At 43.6% G+C, this 22,162-nt stretch overlaps 1 protein-coding gene across 50 annotated transcripts in view; it reads right to left on the bottom strand.

Moving 5' to 3' along the window:
• Positions 1-22,162, bottom strand: part of Epb41 (erythrocyte membrane protein band 4.1) — a 154,095-nt gene that overhangs the window by 41,524 nt on the left and 90,409 nt on the right. For 28 of the 50 annotated variants that reach the window (XM_087548769.1, XM_087548767.1, XM_087548760.1 and 25 more), the window contains 5 exon segments: positions 16,881-16,968; positions 13,031-13,183; positions 10,050-10,147; positions 9,201-9,373; positions 1,926-2,110 (listed from right to left, as the gene is read on the bottom strand). In XM_087548769.1, coding sequence (XP_087404895.1) covers positions 1,926-2,110; positions 9,201-9,373; positions 10,050-10,147; positions 13,031-13,183; positions 16,881-16,968 — 697 coding nt within the window. 50 annotated transcript variants of the gene reach the window in all.

Consider the following 22,162-nt stretch of genomic DNA (forward strand, 5'->3'; position numbering starts at 1 on the left):
TTCCGGTTTGCTTGTTTTTGAGACAGAGTTTTACTATGTAGCCTGGGCTGGCCTCCAACTCCATTTTCCGAGATCTGGAATTATAGACCTGTGCCATCCTGCCCAACTTAAAACAGACATGATGTTTTCATAAAATTATGTATACTCCGCAAATACTAGTTTTAAATTATTTCATAAGGCTTAAGTCCCTTGTTTCAACAATAACGTCTTTTGGGTCTTTAGTGATCTAGCAGCAGAAAATGGGAGAGCTACCACTTCGGTTTAAGAACTGAGAGGCCTTGACGTGAGGCTATGTGCCTGGTCTTATTGTAGCTTGTTATGCCATATTTGGTTGATGTCACTGAGAAACCTACTCTTTTCTGGGGGGAGGTAGGGAAGCAGATACGAGGGAAGGGAGGAGGAGAAGCGGGGCAGAGGGGAGGGAGGGGACACTGCAGCCAGGATGTAGTGATAAAAGAAAAAAGGAAAAAGAGTGTGCTCACATACATAACATAAATAAATAAATCTTAAAAAAAAAAAAGAGAGTTAGAGCTATGGTGCTAAAGAGAGGGCTCAGCCGTTGGGAGCATTGTCTGCTCTTCCAGAGGACCAGGGTTCAATTCCCAGCACCTACACTGCCTCACAACTGTTAAAAGTTCCAATGGATCCAACTCCCTCACACAGACATACATACGGGCCAAACACAGTGCATATAAAAAAAGTTAAATGAAAAGGTTAACAAAGAATTGAGGCCAAAAGAGGAGAGCAATGATACATACCTACAGTCCCAGCTATTAGGAAGATTAAGGTAGAAGGGTTTCTTGACTACGAGTGTTCAAGGCTAGCATGGGAAACATGCAAACTCCATTTCATTTTGCCAAAGTTCAAAGGCAAAAGAAACTTATTTTTGAAGTACCTGCATGGTTTATGGGCCAAAGGAAAACTAGTGAGATAGCAGAAAACCAGTGGTGTCTTAGCCATTCAGGGAGACCCCTTGACATCTCCAATAGCCTGACACTTTCTAATCAGTACGGAGAAGGAAAGTCAAAACTGCTAGTTGAGGGCTGGAAAGATGGCTCAGAGGTTAAGAGCACTGATTGCTCTTCCAGAGGTCCTGAGTTCAATTCCCAGCAACCACATGGTGGCTCACAACCATCTGTAATGAGATCCGATTTCCTCTTCTGCTGTGTCTGAAGACAGCTACAGTATATTCATATATAATAAATAAATCTTTAAAGAAAGGAACTGCTAGTTGATATATTCCAACATTAAAAACTGAGCAGGTATTCAAAAGCCACATGGAACCTGAAGACTGATGTCATGGACACCAGGCAAATGTCACTCAAGACAGAGAACCTGTATGTCATATTTAACCGTTATAAAAATAGCAGTTGCTCACTGTTCTACACTGAATCAGATAATGACCTGGCTTCAAAAGAACAGCCAACCTATACATATGAGCATGGGAAGGAGGAGGAGCTCACCAAGGTCTTAACATAGAGTCACTGTCAGGAACGCCATCCTCATACCTCTTCTCAATAGTGAGACCTGCACCTACTCTAACGGACCTGAACTAGCTCTGTGTAAATGCTATTTACATATATTGAACATACATAAAAGATTAGTCCAGTCTGACCTCTGCAGGCGCCAGGCATGCACGTGGTGCACACACGTAAATTCAGGCAAAACACTCATACACATCAAATAAAAAGAAAATCCTAAAAAAAAAATTAGAAAAGCCTTAAATAGCTCTAAAAATGTGCTTTATGCAAATCTATTCTTTGAAAATCAAATTCTAGAAAAACACACAGGAGGTTGGTGAGACACGATTCCTTTTAGAAACAATGAGAAAAGGCAACGTTGTTGGGAAGCTGCGAGACTCCACTGCTCTGAAAGCCCCTGTAACCCAGAGCTCGCGCTAGCGGACCTCGGCATGTAAGACGTACCTTCCAAGCTTCTGTGGGCTCAGGCTCGGGCTCAGCTGGCTCTTCTCCCCGCTTCTCTTCAACCTTCACGGCTTCCTTTGGTGCTTTCTTGGCAGGTGCTCCCGGCCCTTCCGTGACCTGACTCTGAGCAATGGCTGGGGCAGAGGTGGGTCGAGGGCTTCGGTCTGTGGACTCGGCAGCTGCTGCTGTGTGAGGAGAAGAGGGAAGAGCAGATGAGGGACGGCGCCGCTGTCCTGACCTTAAAGCCATGGGCGAAACTGCAGATGCAGGACGTCTGCGGATGCTGCAGTCCCCTGAATGGTGTATAGAGGGAGAACTCGAACCATGAGTGCTTTTCAAGGGAGATGATGGCGAGGGGATACAATATCCCCAACAGAGAAACCAGCACATCTTAATCACTGCTGCCTAAATGCTGAATTTGAATAAAGACAAAAAAATAAATAAAGCACAGATTCAAGACGGCTCTCCCAATAAGCTGTTTTGAAGTAGACGTTTATTCGTAGATGGTTTCAGGAACCTAAACAAACATCTGATTTGGTGGGGTAGATGAGGCCTGTTGTCTTGTGACAGGGCTACTGTTGGATGTACAGAAAGTTAAATCTTTGAACCAGACAATCTCTTTTAATAAACCAGTTGATTAAAAGATCAAAAAATTCTGGACTTTCACCCAAAAACAAAGCACAAAGTAACGGAGCCACCCTCCACCATATCAATGTCTTACAGCCTTTTCCCCTCAAGTACTTAGAACACCGGCTCCCGACCAGGGCTGCTTCCTCCCCCCAGGGGACATCTGACAATATCTGGAGATGTTCTGGTGTCACAACTCAGCAGAGAGAGAAAGGAGGTGCTGACATCTATCGCACAGAGAGGGGCAAAGGTAGCAGGGGCTGGGAAAGCCTTGTTAGGGAGAGAATTAACCGTACTGGCTGACTATAAAAACCTCTGCACATGAGTAACTGTTGCTTGGGTTTGAACTAGCTGGCGTCTGCTTTAGGTAACTTAATTGAAAACAGATTGTGCCTGTAGCTCAGTGATCGTTTACTTGCCTTGCACCCAGGAGGTCCGGGGTTCCACCTCCATACACTTGTAGCAAACCTTACTAAGGTTTAATGTCAACTGAAAACTTTGTTTGTTTGTTTGTTTTTTGTTTGAGAGAGGATTTTTCTCTACATATCCCTGGCTGTTCTGGAATTCAGCATGTAGATCAGGCTGGCCTTGCCTGTCTTTGTTTCATAAATGTTGGGATTAGAGGTAGGTATGTGCCAACACGTCTAACTTTAATATTTCATTTCAAAATTGTATTTAATTTTTATTATTTGTGTGTCTTCTTGTACATGTTAGGTGGGGGGTGGCGTGTGTGTGTGTGTGTGTGTGTGTGTAGGTCAGAGGATAACCCTTGGCAATTGAGTCTTTCCTTCTACCTTGGGATCAGGGATTGAACTCAAGCTCTCAGGCTTATGTGCCCAGGGCCTTTACCCACTGAGCCATCTCTGACTTAGAATTTCAGGTAACAGGCCATCATTCCTTCTTGTACTGAGACTTTTATTAGATTTGAATACTCTTTTACGGAAATGTACAATTTTATTAGGTACTTCTCTTCTTCAGACTTCCAAATATAATTTATTCTGATACATTTAGATTTATAAACAGTAAAAATGAAGCAAAACAAAGGAATTCTTTAAGCCAGAACAGACTGACATATAGAAAGTCACCCCTGTCTTATACAAATGACACCAAGAAAGAAATGCTTACTATCCTCTAATGACCCCTCTGAAAGACTTCTCAGGGGACGTCCAGCAAAGAGTAACAGGCCCGTAGAGCCTATCTCAGACGGCAACGACGGATCTGTGGCCGCTCACAAGTCCCTGTTGCCAATGGGTGCTCTCAGCTAGTCAACCCAAGAGCGGCAGATGGCAAAGCAAGCCTAACAAAACAAGGAAACTGACAAAATATTTTTCTCACAGTTGCGCTAATGCCTGGGATTACATGTGTATTCACACCTCCTCTCAAAGAATTAATTCAACTCTGCCTGAAATCATAGAAACAGAGCCCTCGCTCTCACCATGTGTTATTTTGCTACATGAATTTGGTTCTAATCCAATCCTAATACTGCAGAGCCAAATGGTTTAAGTCTTCAGCATTCCTGCTGTGCTGGGGAAGCAGACACAAACATGAAAACCAATGGTTAGATACAGACGAGGTCACAGCTCAGACTACAAAATAACAGCTACGATGAACACCCCTCACAGGAAAAGGAACAAGAGACAGGCGAGACCCGAATCCTAACCCTCACATTCGACCCTCAGCCACACGCAGTGGTACTAGGAAGAGACTTGAGCTTCCTATGGAATGTGGAGGACACTAACCGTAGGGGAGCTGGGGAAAGAATACTCAACGGATAAAAAATATCTAATTCTAAATATCAGTAACTCCCAACACCATGTACTTCAGTCCTTATATTTATTTCGTGATAAGCTAATATTATTTCAAAAATACATTTGGAAAACTCAATTATTCAGGCTGGAGAGAGGGTTCAGCGGTTAAGAGCACTGACTGCTCTTCCTGAGGTCCTGAGTTCAAATCCCAACAACCACACGATGGCTCACAACCATCTGTAATGAGATCTGGTGCCCTCTTCTGGTGTATCTGAGACAGCAACAGTGTACTCATATAAAATAAATAAATAAATAAATAAATAAATAAATAAATAAATAAAGCTTTAAAAAAATTAATTGTGGGCTGGAGAGACGGCTCAGCAGATAAGAGCACTGACTGCTCTTCCAGACGTGCTGAGTTCAATCTCCAGCAACCACATGGTGGCTCACAGCCATCTGTAATGGGATCCGATGCCCTCTTCTGATGTGTCTGAAGACAGCAACAGTGTACTCACATACATAAAATAAATAAATCTTTAAAAAAAATTAGTTATGCACACAGTGGCATAAAACTCAACAGAAGGGGTTGGGGATTTAGCTCAGTGGTAGAGCGCTTGCCTAGCTTAGCAAGCGGAAGGCCCTGGGTTTGGTCCCCAGCTCCGAAAAAAAGAAAAAAGAAAAAAAAAAAAACTCAACAGAAGGATACTACTTAGGAGCCCTGGAGAAAAGCAAATTTCCTTCAGTTTTGCAGTATGGAGGCTACGACCTATAGATCACAATGAATGTGATCGGGTTTTCGACAGCTTCATTACACTATAACGTATATACTGTACAGTTCACTCACTTAAGTGTAATTAAGTGTCTATTAGTATGTTAGTGACTTGTATTTAAGATGTTTTAGCTTAGGCTGGGAAGGTGACTCAGAGGTAACGTGCTTGTGGGCAAGCACGAGACTGACTTCAGATTCTCAGCACCCGTGCACTAGCTAAGTATACGTCAGTAACTTAGCTATGGGTTGGGGAGCAGATAGATCCCTGCGGCTTTCTGCCAAGTCAGCCCAGCACTCTGGTGAGCTCTAGGTTCAGTGAGTGACTCAAAAAAATAGCTGGAATGTTATCAGGGAAACACTTGATGTCAACCTCTGGCCTCCATGTGCGCACACCTACATGCACACGTGTGTACAGCCACCTACTCAGCACACATGTTCGTGCACACACACACTCATACAGCATGCCTGGGTTCCTGGCTTTGATCCTTCGCACCAAGGAAAGGGTAATGATAGGTGGCTTTGAGCATTATTACTTCATTCGTTAGCTATTACAGACCCTGCAGTCTGTATAGAGGACACTAAACTTTAAAAAGTCAGTGTCTCCCATTCCTGAAGATTCTGATCAAAGTGCTAGTGCTGACACAGAACCACTGATGTCAGCCATCATGCCCCTGTTGGCTGACAAGAACAGAAGCAGACTTGGCTGAGGTGTGTGTGTGTGTGTGTGTGTGTGTGTGTGTGTGTGTGTGTGTGGTTTGGAGGGGATGGGGCAGGGCACATGAGTGCTAGTACCTACAAAGGTTCAAAATCCCTGAAGCTAGAGCTGCAGGCAGCAGTGAGATGCCCGATGTGGGTGGCTGGGAACTAAACTCAGATTCTTTGCAATAGCAATACTTGCTCTTAACCACCAAGACATCTCTCCAGTGTTTTTCAAGGACGATGATGGGCTGGGAAAATGGTTTGGTGTATAAATAGCTTGCTGCACAAATGTGAAGACTTGAGTTCAAATGCCTAGACTCCACATAAAGCTGGCACATTAGTGTGCTTCTATAATCTTCGTGCTCCCTGGAAACAGACAGAATCTGTAGACGCTTGTGTGCCAGCTAGCCTGCTGTAAACAGCAATAGCCTTCTGATGTCAACATACATGTTACTGCATTAGCATACATACCCACACACCCCTACACATGCACCAATACGAACAGAAGTCAAAACGAAAAGAAAGGAACATGAATCCAGTCAGAAAACTCTCTAATTGCTTAGAGCAGTGGTTCTCAACCTGTGGCAAACCTTTACCTCCAAGATTCACAGGCAATAACAGAATTACAGTTATCAAGTACCAACAAAAATAATTTCATGGTGGGGTCACCACAACATGGGTAGCTATATTAAAGGATCCCAGCACTGGAAGCGTGAGCACCACTGGCTTAGAGTAATACCTAGAACATACTAAGTGCTTAATGAATATTAACTCTTACAACTTTTAGTCTCTCCTTTCTAAAAGTGAGAGGGTGAGAAGCAAACCCAGGGCTAGAGGAATGGCTCAGCAGCTTGGACACTGGCTCTTGCTGAAGACCCTAATTTCATTTCCAACACCCACTCTGGACAGCTCACCTGTAACTCCAGATCCAGAGGACCTAATACCATCTGCTAACATCTAAGGAAGCCCACACTTGTGCACATACCCATACACAAATACAATTTAATTAAATTTAAAAATAAAAGAAAGCACACATCTCAGAGGCCAGAGCTGGCTTCTGTTGCTACTTCTAACTAGGCTTCTGACTTTGGTGAGTTGCTTATGTTCTTAACTTATTAAGTGGCTGGAGAGATCCCTCAGTGGTTAAGAGCATTGGCTGTTTTTCTAGAGGACCCAGGTTCAATTCCACAGCAGCTCAGAATTGTCTGTAACTCTAGTTCCAGGGGACCTGACAGCCTTGCACCCTTGCACACTATATGCAGTCAAAACACCAATGCACCCAAAATAAAAACAAATAACTATTAAGATAAATACAATATAAAATGATAAATGTCAGTAGACAACTATTCAAAGAGATCAGAAAAAGAATGGTTCAATAAATGTGTCGAAAAGTTGCCAGGAGTGGTAGCTCATACATTTAATTCCACACTCGGGAGAGGAAGTGGGAGGCGGAGGCAGGCGGATCTCTGAGTTCAAGCCCAGTCTGGTCTACAGAGTGAGTCCCAGGACAGCCAGAGCTACTCAGAGAAACCCTGCCTCAAAAAACAAACAAACAAACAAACAAACAAACAAACAAAAATGGCATCACACTAAAGTTCAAGTGGAGGTCGGGTGACTTACTAGGTAAGGAATAGCTAGTTATGGTGTCACTGAACACAGTAAACGCATGCAGGTGGAGGTAGAATGACAACACAAAACGGAAGCCTCCTTCCTCTACACGCCAGACTCCGGAGTCTCCTTCCACTAAATGATTAACTCAGGAGTAAGACTTGATTTTCCTTCCCTGGGCATTTCCAATGCTTGACTGACTAGCAGTGTTGTCAGCCCTACTTCCAAATAAACCACTAACCGCTTTCCACTTTCCACTGCCCACCACAAGCTGAGTCCCTGTGTCAGCCTCCAGCCTGTTTCTGGTTTAATCTTCAGTGCAGGTGGAGCCTTGCTACTCAGTATGCAGAGGTGACAGCAGCCAGGCTGTGTCACTCTTTCCAATAGTTTCCCTCCATAATGAAGAGAAAATCTAAAGTCATTACTGTGGGCCTACGGAGCCCTCACAAGTCTGGCTTCCGCCTGCTGCCCTGAGCACACTTCACGCTCCTCTCCTCTAGGCTCGCTAAAACCCACACCTGTGCTTGGCCAGTTGTCACACGCAGTTGTTTGTCTTTAATGAAATGCTCAGCTCCCCTCCAGCAGCCACATTTCAGGTTCTTACCCACCAGAGTGACTGAATCAAGTCACGGTATGCATTTCCACTGCACAGAGAGCTCTATGGATTACGTCATTTAGTTGAACCTGAACTGTGAGACGTAACCAGCCATCCCAAGGTCTAGATGAAACACTCCAGATGAAAGGGTGGCCAGCACGCAGTCCTGAAGGGAGGAGGGAGCCCTGCCTTGCTCCATAGAGCTCTCTGTAACTGGATTACCTGGTCTGAAGCGCTCCTCTCTCTCCCCACCTGAGACACTTCGAGCCTCACTTCCCCATTCTGTTTTCTTCAGAGCACTCACACCTGCCTGAAGTTATTTTTATTTGTTTCTGTTTTTACCTACGGATTGAAAACTCCAAGAAGATGGAGGCCATATCTGATACCCGCAGCACTGTCTTCGGGGAACAACAGTAGGCACATAAGGCATGCAAAACAAGTGACTGAACAAAGTAAAAAACAAGTTAAACACTTGTAGAATCTCTTGGTATTCAGCCATTACTGCCCTGCAGTGAATTCCCTTCTTATTCTTTTTTTTTAATTTTTAAAAATGGTTTATTTATTTATTATGAATACACTGTGGCTGTCTTCAGACACATCAGAAGAGGGCATCAGATCTCATTACAGATGGTTGTGAGCCACCATGTGGCTGCTGGGATTTGAACTCAGGACCTCTGGAAGAGCAGTCAGTGCTCTTAACCACTGAGCCATCTCTCCATCCCCACTTCCAATTCTTACAATGGTTCTCTTAACTGTTGTTGTTTGTTGTGTGTGTGTGTGTGCTTGGAGACCGTCGCACTGTGGCTCTGGCTGGCCTGGGACTCCTGTGGAGGATAAGTTAGCACTGATATCCACCGCCTCTGCCTCCCAAGAGCTGGGAGTGCTGGGATTAAGGGTCTGCACCGCCACATCCGGCCTTAAGTCCTTAAGTCTGCTGAATTTGTCAGCAGCACCTCTTTCACTTGATCACTAAGCTTTTTTGTAGATCAGATATCGTAGGATTCTTATAAATAATCATACTTCTGAGTTAGGCATGGTGCCATGTTTGCAACCCCAGCACTCAGGTCAGAACAGGAAGCCAAAGAACTTGAGGCCAGTCTCAGATATTGTTAAGTTCTTATCTCAAAACAATACAAATCAACAATAACAATAGGAAAAAAACCCAACCCTTATACTTCCTTTATCTTTCTCTAAAGATCATGGTAACATCAATAATATCTAATACAAACCTCCATCGAGGCTCCTGGATGCCCGTTTGCTTGCTGTCCGCTCAAAGTGTGGAGCAGGCCTATCAATCAGGGCACTGGCTTGCCTGGTCTGTGCTTGAGTCCGGCCACTGTATCGAAATTTGGATCCCAGGGCAAGGAACTTGCTTTTGGGAAGGGTGTCTGTAGAGGTCAGTCTGAGAGAGACACAATAATTCTGTTTATTGGATTACTTTACTGTTGTGACTATAAAACTAAAAATCAAGCGAAGAGTAAAGAGGTTTCCAAACTCTTGTGGTGGTTTAACAGTTAAAGAGATTTCTAGTCAAGCAATCCTCATTGTAAGTCTAGGTCACATCTCAAGCAACCAGAATTAATTTAGATGGGAGCTACACTATTAAAAACATTAAGTGTCTATAGGTAAGGGCTCCCAGTTTACAAAATGCCAGACAGCACTGCAGGAGTCACACTAGGTCCTTGAAATGGTTCCCTCATTTTACAGGTACAGGAAATTGACACATCTCAGGAAGAACTTACTTGCTTAAAGCTACAAAGTTACTACAGGAGCCAGGACTGTAGCAGCCTAAGTCCAGGACTGAGCTCAGCTGCTGTTAAAGCACCCAGAGCCCTAGCAAGCACTGGGTCCCGTTCCTTACTTCTGTTCTTCTCCAGGGTGGAAAGGTACCCTGGGAATTCTGAGCCATGCCTCCCAACCAACAGAGGGAGAACTAGAGTCACACTGCCTGATTAAGTTGCTCTGACCTGAGCTAAACAAAATGCCAGCTCTACAGAGAAGAGAATTCCAATCGCGGGTTCGAAATAGAAGCAGGCACAAATGATGCATCCTTGAGAAATACTTGAGCAGAACAATACCTGAAAAACGTGTGGTGCTCCACACAGACTTTCCATAGTTTCTTAGCTGCTCGATAGCTGGGAAGCTTGAAGCCAATGGTGCTTTCATAATGCTCTTGCTATCAAGATACAAATAAACACAAAACACAAGTATTATTCAGTCAGAGTGACACAGAGCCAGGGAAATATGATGCCATCAAAGAGATACCACACCAAGAATGTCTGGGGGTTGGAGAGACGGCTCAATGGTTCCAGAGGACTGGGGTTCAATTCCCAGAACCCACATGGTGGCTCACAACCATCCTTTACCATGTCACCGCCATCTTCTCCCCTGGGATCCGACACCCTCTTCTGACCTCCACGGGTACTAGGCATGCATGTGGTGCAGACACATATGCAGGCAAAACATCCATACACGCAATATTTTTTTAAATTAAAAAAACTTACGTTAATTTTTTTCTTACTAAAAGGAATCTGCTCAGCGACAGAGGTTTTGTCAAAAGCAGTAAGGCCAGGAAATAGGTCTTCCATTACTTACGCATCTTCTGATTTTTTTAGAATACACACCGTACACAGGTATTGCTCTGAGACACACTTTAGTCTGACAGTCTGACTGTCTTAAATGCTTTTCCTTAGTCACAGACCTGTGTTTGTAACTTTAGATTACTCAGGGAGTAAGACATCCAGTAATTGCTCCAGCCCGCCAATATTATCACGCAGTAGAAATTAGGATTGGGAGGTAAACCTGTGTCTCAAACAGATGACTGCTCTCTTTTTTTAAAGGCAGGGTCTCACTATGTTGCCCTGGCTGGCCTGGCTATGTAAATCACAGAGCTCTGGAATTAGGGTGTGTGCCTCCTTGTCCAGCCTAGATTCTTTTAATTTTAAAAACTGAGGAGTGAAAACTGACACATATTGACATGTTGAGAATGTCTGGTGTGTGCGTGTGTTGCAGAATAACCACCTGGCCTACGGACAAACTTGTGAGTGCTTTTAAGAAGACTTAGAATGCATCCTCTTAGTGACTTGGGGAAGCGTCAGTGCTGACGGACTCACACATGCTAGCGGACCCCTCAGCAACATTCCCGTAACCCATAGTCACCACGTCCTACAGTAAGTCTCTGGGCCTTCTTTCCTTGTCCTGGAATTACAGGTTTGCTTTCCCTGCACTGCCAGGGCTACTAGGAACCCAGCCTTCGGTCCGGCTCTTTGCCTGCACCTCAGGCACACTTTGTAGGAAGAAAACGGAAGCAGGTTTGTTTTGAATGCCCTTATTGACAGCAACGGTCTGACTAGATCCAATTATAATTTACACATGGAGAAACTGCCTACTGTTATCTGCCTACTGAGCTACAAAATGGCACAGCCCTCTACAACAGTCACAGCATTCCACTTTTTAGTATCCTGCTGTTCTCAACCGATGTGAGGAGGAATTGTGTATTTTTCACTATCTATTGGATAAAGTTGAGACAAAGATGTCAAGCCAAGGACTTCCCATAACGTTTATTAATATTTCTTTCTGTGCATGTCCTTCTTTTTGCCTCCCTATATTAAAATGCAAACTTGCTGAAGAACAGCATCCTTTTACTGTTGTATTTCTAGCCCCTAGAATAGTCCCTGGCATACAGAAAGGGTTTAATAAACATTTTGTACGGGTGCATGCCTTTCAATGTCAGCACTAGAGACAGGGCAGGCAGACCTTGATTTTCAGGCCACCCTGAGGGGCTGCACACTAAGGCCCTGTCTCAAAAACTTCTTTCTTGTTAAGAGTCCTGGATTTGAAGATCTGAGAGGTGCTTGCACGAGCACATGATTATGGAATGAAACAGTGCTTCAAGGCACAGCCAGCGTTTCCAGGCTGAGACAGTGCCACTTTTGACCAGCAGATGGTGATAGACACACACAGAGCCACCTTCCCTCAGACCCGGCTTCCCTGGGACAGAAAGTTACTATTCTTGAACATGAGGATGCTCACTTCTGATCCTTCCAGACTCACTTCTCTAGGAAGTGGCAGAGAAGAATGTACAGCTTTGTACAAAATGTCTGAGCTGGAAAGACCTCAGTGGCTAAAAGCACATACTGCTCTTGTACAGGACCTAAGTTCAGTTCCCACCATTCACATCAGTCCCAAGAGATGGTGGAGTGAAAAGCCCCACGCCTTCCTCAGAAAAGTCCACACACCCACTGTGACATGTACATGTTCATTACTGTATAAAGTCACCACAAGAGATCTGACAGTAAAACAGCGCCAGCTCCAGGGGAGTCAATGTCTCCTGCCTCCTGGGCAACCTATACTCATATGTACATACCCAGACACATAGCCCCCCTACCCCCCACACACACCACACACACACAATGCAACACACACAAACACATACACAACACACACATAACACACCACACACCATAGACACACACACACACACACACGCACACACACACAAATAATAAATTTCCAGGACGATGAGATCTGCATAGACAGACCTCTGTTAAAAAAAAGGGGGGGGGGAGGATGGGGAGGAGAACACCTACATAGAAGGGGAGGGGGAGGGGGGAGGGGGATGTTGGCCTGGAAACCGGGAAAGGGAATAACATTTGAAATGTAAATAAGAAATGTCCAATTTAATAAAGATGAAAAAAATTTAAAAAGACCAAACCAATAACTTAAAAGAAAAATTAACTCCTATTTAAACAATTGATTTTCTGTTGTACCATGAGAGCTTTTTTAATATAAAAGCTGAAATTATATGGGTATATCCTGAAATCTGGGGATTGGTCTGTTTGCTTTTGTTGCGCAGGCGGCAGAGACAGCTCTCAGCAGGCCGACTGGAAGCCTTGCTCCTTCTTAGAGGAAGGGTTTTCTTATGTAACTCAGGCTCATCCTGAACTTGAAGTTCTCCTCCTGCCTCAGCCTCCAGGATTACAAATACGGAGATTTGCTACCATGCCCAGCTAGAAGGGATGTTTCAGTCCATGCTTGGTTTGAGACTGAAGTTACGTACCTCTCCAGGCCGGATCTTGATGAAAAAGCTGCTACGTTTGTAAGAAATCTTTAGCACTTTGGGCCAAGGGAAACGGTTAATTCTCAACTTATCTTTGTAAACCAAAAGGCCACTAGAGCAGACTCCTAGGATGATATCCACTCCCTCCAAGTCCTGAAAAAGAGAAGAAAAGTGTTCAACGCATTACTGGCTATTACTAAATAATCTAGAGCTCGACAACCAGAACCCACGGCAAAGCATGCAGCAAAGAGAGCCCTTCACACAGCCATTATCCACTGGGGTCTCACATCTAAGTCGGGGACAGCCTCGGTCATGCAGCTAGCCATCACGGCACGAGTTAGCGCTGCTAGGCCAGTGAGATGACGGCCCAGCGGATAAAGGCTTGCTACCAAGCTTACGGCCTGAGTTAAGACCCCGGAATCTACATGGCTGGAGTGAAGAAACTCCCACGTCATCCTCTGATGGCCACCTCCACTGTGACGTACACGTTTATTATTGTACGGAGTTACCATAAGAGATCTGACAGTAAAAATTGATGCTAAGTATATTAAATTATAAGTAATATTCCTAAGCCTAGAAAAAACACTAAAGAAAATGGCATCAATGTACCTAATTATTAAGAAAAAATCAAAACAGTAATCACATAATTTAAGAAAAAAAAACTGCACCTGAATTAATCACATGACTATCTAGTTATCAAACCCAAATGCTTCCAAAATTAAATACTTCCTGACTACTTTTCCCTAAAAATGAGTATATAGAAAATTATTAGCACCTCAATGTATTATATACAAGAATTATAGAGATAAGTCTCACACAGCTTCAATTCAATGACTATATAGATTTTACCAGAAGATGCCCTCTTACATTCTTAAAGCCCACAGATTATAACTATCTTTCTCTTTTCTAAAGTTTAAAAAACATAGTTAGTTAGTGGTTAGTTAATTAGTGGTTGGTTAGTTAGTTGGTTGGTTAGTTAGTGGTTGGTTAGTTAGTTAGTAGTTGGTTGGTTAGTTAGTTGGTTGGTTGGTTAGTTAGTTAGTGGTTGGTTGGTTAGTTAGTTGGTTGGTTAGTTAGTAGTTAGTTGGTTGGTTAGTTAGTTAGTGGTTGGTTAGTTAGTTGGTTGGTTAGTTAGTTAGTGGTTGGTTAGTTAGTTATGGGTGGGCACAGAGCTGCTACAACTTAAGTACGTGTGGAGGCCGGTGGACAACGTGAAGGAGCTGCCTCTCTCCCTCCATGTGGCTCTCGGATCAAACAGCCCGCCAGGCTCGGCACCAGCCTCTGCCCACTGAGCCAGCTTGTCAGCTTCCTTTCTCTCTTGCCGACATTATTTGGAGGAACACTTTGCTTGGCAGCAGTTTGAAAAGACACATGCTATCCGGCTCCATCCACTATGACACCACCCCCATCAGGAGACCAGACACGCACTGAGCAGACTTGACCTGGAAGTGCTCCTGAGGTCCTAACAGCACTTCCCAGGGTCATGGGAGCTGCTGTCCGGTGCAGAACAATCCAGAGCACAGCGATGGCTCCAGAAAGCCATGACTGTGCAATGAAATTTTACTACAATGGACAGAACCTAACCACGAACTCATAAGACATTCGGGCAAAGAGAATCCTGAAAACCGTCCACAGGTCCAAGAGAGACCAGAGCTTAAATGTCTGTTTCTAAGTTTCTACCAAGTGACTTTTCTGAGTATTCGAGACTAAATAAGATTGAAAGAGTTGGTCCATCATCCTCTGAGATAAGCCTACCATACCTTGAGAAGAATTCTACTAAACAACTTATCATATTGAGCTAAAAAGTAGATTTTTCTGTAGTTCCCACAGATATAGTTTCTATTTTTCTAGCTCTGAGTTTATGCCTGGACTCCACGATAAAATCTCTTCAGTTTTAATTTTTTTATTTATTTGAAACAGGGTCTTATGAGTCCCGGCTATCCTAAAATTCCCTATTTGGCCAAGAATGGTCCTCCTGCCTCAACTTCCCAAGGGCTGGGATTATGCACCGAACCATCCAGTTCATGTGCGGGATTGAAGCCGGGGCTTCATGCACGCTAGGCAAGCGCTCTGCCGTCTGAGCTGTCTCTCCAGTCCCACTTCCCTTTTGTGCTATGTCTTCACTCCCTTATTACTTACTGGATGCAGTTCTGTCTACATCACAGATACTAGTTCAGTTCCTCTAAATGAGGCCAGGACCATCCCTTGCAATCTTTCCAACACTCCTAGCCATTTTATTTTAGTAGCCATTTAGTAGCCAAGCAACTTGCATAAAGTAGGCAGGTTGGTGATTAAACTCATGCTTCTCATCTCCTAAACCAGTAAGTAGTTCTCAAAAGAGCTACGGTTCACCCAGTGCACATGAGTCACTCAGAGAGCTTGTCATGCAGACTCCTGAGCTCCTACCCATTTGATTATTAACTCTGGGAGAGACCTGAAATATTTATATCTAACAAGTTTCTAGGTGGTACTAAATGTCACTGACTCAGAGACCACACTTAGAATCACTGGCCTTGGGCAATGGTTCTGATTCAGGCATCATTAGCATCACTTGGAATGGTCATTATAGCTGGAGTGAGAGCCTCTCCTGTGCCAGCCTATAAATCCGGGCAGAGCTCTGCAGTCTGCATATTTAATAGACACCCAGGTGATTCTTAGGCAGATGACGCTCCTCATGAAACTGAAATGCCCCTCGCAGCCTCTCTACATTTTTAAATGTAACTTTATTTTAGAGAATACAATTTATTTTTCTCTAGATGTTCATATTTTTATCTTTACAATGTTTTGGTTGCAAAATTTTGGTGGTAAAAATGGTAAGGGATAACTGGATTGATACCTAGAATTCTAAAAACAGAAAAAAAAATATCAATTTAAGCTGGGCATGATGGCACCTGTATGCCTAGCACCTGGAAGGCAGATGAATTCTCTAAGTTCAAGACCACCCTGGTCTACATAGCAAGTCATAGGCAGGCCAGGGCTACATAGTAAGGTTCTGTCTAAAAACATAAACAAATAAATGAACAAATTAATTAATTAGACTCTGCCTTTTCTCTCTCTGTAGCCCAGACTTGCCTTGAACAATCCTTTTGCCTCCAGAGAACTGGCATTACAGGTGCAATCTGCCACACCCAGCTTCCTCCCTTGTTCTTCTCCCACAATCCTTTGCTTCTTTCCTTTCTTCCTCCTCCCTTCTTTTCCTTCTGCCATCATTGAGGGGGTCCTGCTCTGTAGCCAGCCAGGCTAGCTTTCAGTTTTCTAGCTATGGGTGCTTTGGCTGATGTATGTCTGTGTTCGACATGCTTGCCGTACCCAGGAAAGCTGAAGAGGGCCTCTGATCTCCGGGAACTGGAGCTACTGATGGTGTGAGCTGCTGTGTGAGCATCAAACCCTGCTCTGGAAGAGCAGCCAGTGCGGTTAACCACTGAGCGGCTCTACAAGCCCAGAGTACCTTTGAACTCAAGACCCTTCTGCCTCCCTTCTGTCATCTAGTGCTGAGGTTACAGGCATGTTCCACCATGCCAAGAACTTTCTCAGGAAAGTTTTAAAATACCATAAATAGCCAGGCAGTGGTGGCTCATGCCTTTGATCCAGCACCTGGGATGGAGAGGCAGGTGAATCTCTGAGTTCAAGGCCAGCATGGGCTACAGGGATACAGAGTGAGTTCCAGGACGGAAAAACAAAAACAAAAACAAAAAACAACCCCAAAAAACCTAAATAAATGAACAAAATACCATAGGTAGATGTTGCTAAGAGGTGTAAGGTAAAACAAGTGTGCCGTATACATTAACAGGCCTGTGTCATGTGCACATACATACATGATACATACATGTTAATAAAGGTCAAAGTCTACCTTTGCTTTATGAAGATCAACTCCATACATGGACAACTTTTTGGCATTCTCAAGAAATTCCAAGTCAGCCTGAGCTGGAGTCATGGACCTTTGACAGAACAAAAATAGAAAATTCAGTGCTACAGCAGAAGAATTTATGATAATAACAATGGGATATTCATTGTACTTTATATAAACACACACACACACACACACACATACACACACACACACACACACACACACACTTTTGAGTCCTCAACATAATTACGGGATGAGAATCTTCTGAATACCTGAGCCTAAATAACTGAAATATGACTTAGAAAACAAAATTTTAAAAAACAAAAAACAGAAGACACCAAAAAGCTATCAGAAAAGCAAGCTCTTAATCCAACCATTTCCTTCAAGCTCCCTGGCCCAGCAAGAGTTCTTCACGCCTCTTTAGCCTTTTTCTGTGTCACACATGAGCCCCTCCTACTAATTTTCTTGCCAAAGTAATGACCAAATTAAATCTTCAGGACAATTTACAAGATCCTCTTAGCGGCCTTTTCTTCTCTCTACCCTGAATTGAGTTATTATGGAAATGAAACTGGAGGGCAGCTGACGGTACTTAGCTGGGGCTCTTACTGGGGGCAGATTTGATGAGAAGCAACTTTCTGGTAACAGATGGGGTCCTGCCCACTGAGCTCAATAGATAAATTGGCCAATAGAAGCACACTGATAATAGGACTGTTTTCTGTTATTAAGATGTCTTCACTGCCAGGAAGATAATGAGTTAGACTTGTTTGAAAACAGCCAGTCTGACTGTCTAAACATCCACTGTGCCAGCCTCTCTAAGTTTCTTCTCTTTTGAAGAACATTCTTGAGCTGTTCAGTTAGCTTTCAAGACAAAGACATCACTCACAACGCTGCACAATTTGGACCAATTACGACAGTTCACAGTAACAAGGCAGCAGATCCCCAAGGAAAAACACAGGGACAAGCAACTTTCCCCTAAGACTGCCTAGAGCCATAGAAGCAGCAGGGGTCTCTCCGCTTAACAAGGAAAGTCTCTGCCAAACCCATCTGTCTTTATCCTCATTAAAAAGAACAAAGCATTTCTTGGAACAATAACCACCAACAGGAGAAAAACAATCCTATCAGCTTTCCCGAATAAATGTTTCACCAGCTCTAGATCATCTCACTTAATTGACTAATTGAAATGAAGGCTAAGGGGGTGAGGAGATGATGTGCAAGCTCCTCAAAGCATCTCCGGCCATTTTCACAATCATGTGTATCTCTCTACACGAGTGACCCACTCTTCCACTTGCGGTCACTCTCATTATTCTGTTTCTGTCGTTCCGACTCTTATGTGTTGGTAAACAGGTCAGGATCACCAGCAGGTCAGAAACCAGTAAGAGGCAGCAGGTTCAAGTAAGAATCACAATGATTATCTATTTGTAAATCATATGGATAGCAATGAGCGTTTTTTTCTGGTGAATACATAAAATGTGATTATCAAGGTCAAATTAGATCACCGTTCTGAAACTGTGCGGTAACCTATGAGGGTTCATTACTATTAAATTTTAGTTTTCTAATAGTCCTAATAGTTCATCTACATTCAGATCATAAAATAAAATTACAAAGACTAATATGAAGCTGGGCACAGCGGCAGACCACTGTGACGCCAGCACTTGGGAGACGGGACGGGAGGATGAAGTGTCCGGGTTAGCCTGAGGTTGCATGAGAAGCTGTCTCAACACTGCCCTCACCTCCAAACTTTTTTTTTTTTTTTTTGGTTCTTTTTTTTCCGGAGCTGGGGACCGAACCCAGGGCCTTGCGCTTCCTAGGCAAGCGCTCTACCACTGAGCTAAATCCCCAACCCCTGAACTTTTTTTTTTTTAAGAGAAGTGGGGACCTATGTCTCTAATGCTAACATTCAGAAAGAAAAGGCAGGTGTATCTGTCTCCATGAGTTCAAGGTCAGATTGTGCTTCAAGCCAAGCACGGTCTTACCATGAAGTGAGACTTTATCTCAAAAGAGATGAGGGTGTTGGGGGGTGGTCGGATCACTTAAATTCATACACGACTTTAAAGTGTTAGCTAAAACACACGACAGAGGCCTTCCCCTAGGGCTAGGGGGATGACTCACTGCTGTGCAAGCATGAAGACCAGAGCTCAGATCGCAGCACCCATGTAAATAAAGGACATTCTACCCACAATCATAGCACCAGCACTGAGTGGAGCAGAGGCAGGAGGATTGTTGGAGCTTGCTGGCTGCCAGCCCGGTTAAAAGAAATATGAGCTAAAGATTCAGTGAGAGACGTCTGTTCCTCAAAGGAACAAAGTGGGAGATGATGAAGGAGACACAAGATTCCCACACAAAAACTTCTTACACACACACACACACACACACACACACACACACACACACACACACACACACACCAAGGTGGAGCAATAGAGGACATCCATGTTACTCTCCAGGTTCTACACACGCTTGCACAAGTATAGGTCATCTGCATGCATCGCACACACAATTATAATTTTTTCTCTATATTCATTCTTCAACCTTAAGGGACATCATTAGAATATGTGTATTCACACTGCATATCTGGGCAAGTGTGCTTCAACAGGATAGTATGAAGAGGATGTGGATTTAGCTGGGGCTGGGGCTGGGGATTAGCTCAGTGGTGGAGCGCTCGCCTAGCAACAGAACAGTGACTAAGATGCCCCAAGAGCTAGGACTTCCCACACTGTCCTGTACCCACAGTCACTCTCCACACCCTGCTGAGACCCTCATGTCCTAAGCCAGAGGCCTGGGCAGCATGGGTGACTGACTTACTCACATCTACCTACTGTCCCTGAAAGGTCTTTCCAATGAAAAGAATCATTCATATTCACATATAAAAATTAGGAAAAGGGGCTGGAGAGATGGCTCAGTGGTTAAGAGCACTGACTGCTCTTCCAGAGGTCCTGAGTTCAATTCCCAGCAACCACATGGTGGCTCACAACCATCTGTAATGGGATCTGATGCCCTCTTCTGGTGTGTCTGAAGACAGCTACAGTGTACTCACATACATAGAATAAATCTTAAAAAAAAAAAAAAAAGCCAGAAAGGAAAAAAAAGTATCATTAAAAAAAAAATTAGGAAAAGACCATGAAAAATATGGGGGAAATATTCCATGATCATAACCCACAAACATCTGTATATGTAAATACAGCATACATGTTTTCTAAACTGAAATAATAAGTTAGGAATAGCATTTAGCAGTTATACTCTTGCAGGCTCAGTTCCTAGCACCCACATGGCGGCTTAACCCACATCTAACTCTAGTTTCAGAGAATCAGACGCCCTCTTCTGGCATCCAAGACATGGCACACATGCGCTGCACAGACAGACACAAGAGTACAACATCCTTATACATACAAAATAAAGATAAATATTTTTTTTTTTTTGGTTCTTTTTTCGGAGCTGGGGACCGAACCCAGGGCCTTGCGCTTCCTAGGTAAGCGTTCTACCACTGAGCTAAATCCCCAGCCCCAATATAAATATTTTTTTTTAAACCACAAACTATCTTTCACCATAAAAACATAATGATTAAGGTTTGTGCTAAGATTTTCAAGACCTCTGAAAGTCATTAACAAACCTGCTGGGAAAAAGTTAGGTATTTCTAGACCGTGAAGCATGCTTGGTCTGTAACATATTCAGGAGCAAACAACAATTTACCACTTGGAAGTCCTGCAGCTTACAACGTGCCAAGCTAGAGCCCTGGCACCAGCCGATTCCTGCTTAGGCCCCCTTCTTCTATACTGACGGATGCAGCATAGGCATCAGTATCAAAGGGCTCCAGTGATCTGCCACAGCTTCTTAACAACTGCTGCTGCCTTTCCTGACTGAGGACTGTGATTTCAAATAATTAAGTAGGGACAACTGATAAGTCTGCCTGCCTCCTTGGTTCCCAAAAGCGGAGGGCAATTACTTTTAAAGCTTGATTTGCAAGTGTTAACTCAAAGAGTTAATTATAGCTTCTAAAGGGCCAGTACACCAGTTTCCTAGTGTGTGGGCTGTCTTCTGTTTGTCTGAGGAGTAAAGTAGCATTGGCGTGTACCTTTCAACACATTAAAGCTTACGCCTCAGCAGGAGTCTGTTTGATTGGTTAAAGCACCAGGTTACTGGGCGCATTAACTCTTCCATGTGGGTTTCTGTCACTAAGATTACCAATCTATCCAGAATGGCACAGTAAATCCCATGATGGCCGACATCTCTGTTCTCTAGTCATGAAGATCTGATCGCTCAGTTTCTATTCTTCATCTAACAGAACATCAACTAGACCACACTCACCAGAACTTAAATAGAACAATCTCACATGGTTCATAAATAGTGATTAAAAATTATATTGTTGTTGTTGATGGTGATTTTGATTTTGGGGGACAGGGTCTCATGTGGTCCCGGTTGGCCTTGAACTTACTATTGTAGCCGAGGTTACCCTTGATTCCTGAGCCTTCTGCCTCCAACTCCCAAGAGCTTAGATAATGGATGTGTGCAACCACAGATGTCTAACAGTCATGTTCCTACAAGCATAATCGTTTGCTAAGTGCTAGATGCATTTTCTGATTTAACTATAAAACAATAAGCCTTATTTTTCAGATAAGAAGACGAAACTCAGAGGGCTTAGGTAACTTACCAAGAGGCACAGAGCTAGAAAGGAATGGGGTCTGAATTCAGAGTGAGATGACTACCTCCTCTATGTGCCCACTGCATAACCAGGAAGTTCCCAAACTCTTTCCGCCTTAGGAATCTACCGCCTCGATTACTGAAGACCCCAAAGCACTTTCCTCAGTGCCATCCTGTTCTATAAATTATAAAACTAAGCAAAAATTAAAGTGTCCACTTACATTGGTGGTGTTGTTGATGATTTTGTTTTTTGGGGGGGACAGGGTCTCATGTGGTCCCAGTTGACCTTGAACTTACTATTGTAGCTGAGGTTACCCTTGATTCCTGAGCCTTCTGCCTCCAATTCCCAAGAATAAAAATAAATCCACTGGATTTTTAAAAACAGTAACAGGAAAAATAATAGCGAAGGATAAAAATTTTAAGTCTTTTTAAATACTGAAACAAGAACAGTTTCTCGTGTGTGTGTGTGTGTGTGTGTGTGTCTGTGTGTGTGTATGTGTCTCTGTGTATGTGTGTGTGTCTGTGTGTGTGTCTCTGTGTGTGTGTGTGTCTCTGTGTATGTGTGTGTGTCTGTGTCTCTGTGTATGTGTGTGTGTCTGTGTGTGTGTGTCTCTGTGTGTGTATGTGTCTCTGTGTGTGTGTGTATG

The sequence above is a fragment of the Rattus norvegicus genome, chromosome 5 (assembly GCF_021556685.1).
Source record: "Rattus norvegicus strain SHRSP/BbbUtx chromosome 5, alternate assembly SHRSP_T2T, whole genome shotgun sequence".
In the NCBI taxonomy this organism is placed as follows: Eukaryota; Metazoa; Chordata; class Mammalia; order Rodentia; family Muridae; genus Rattus; species Rattus norvegicus.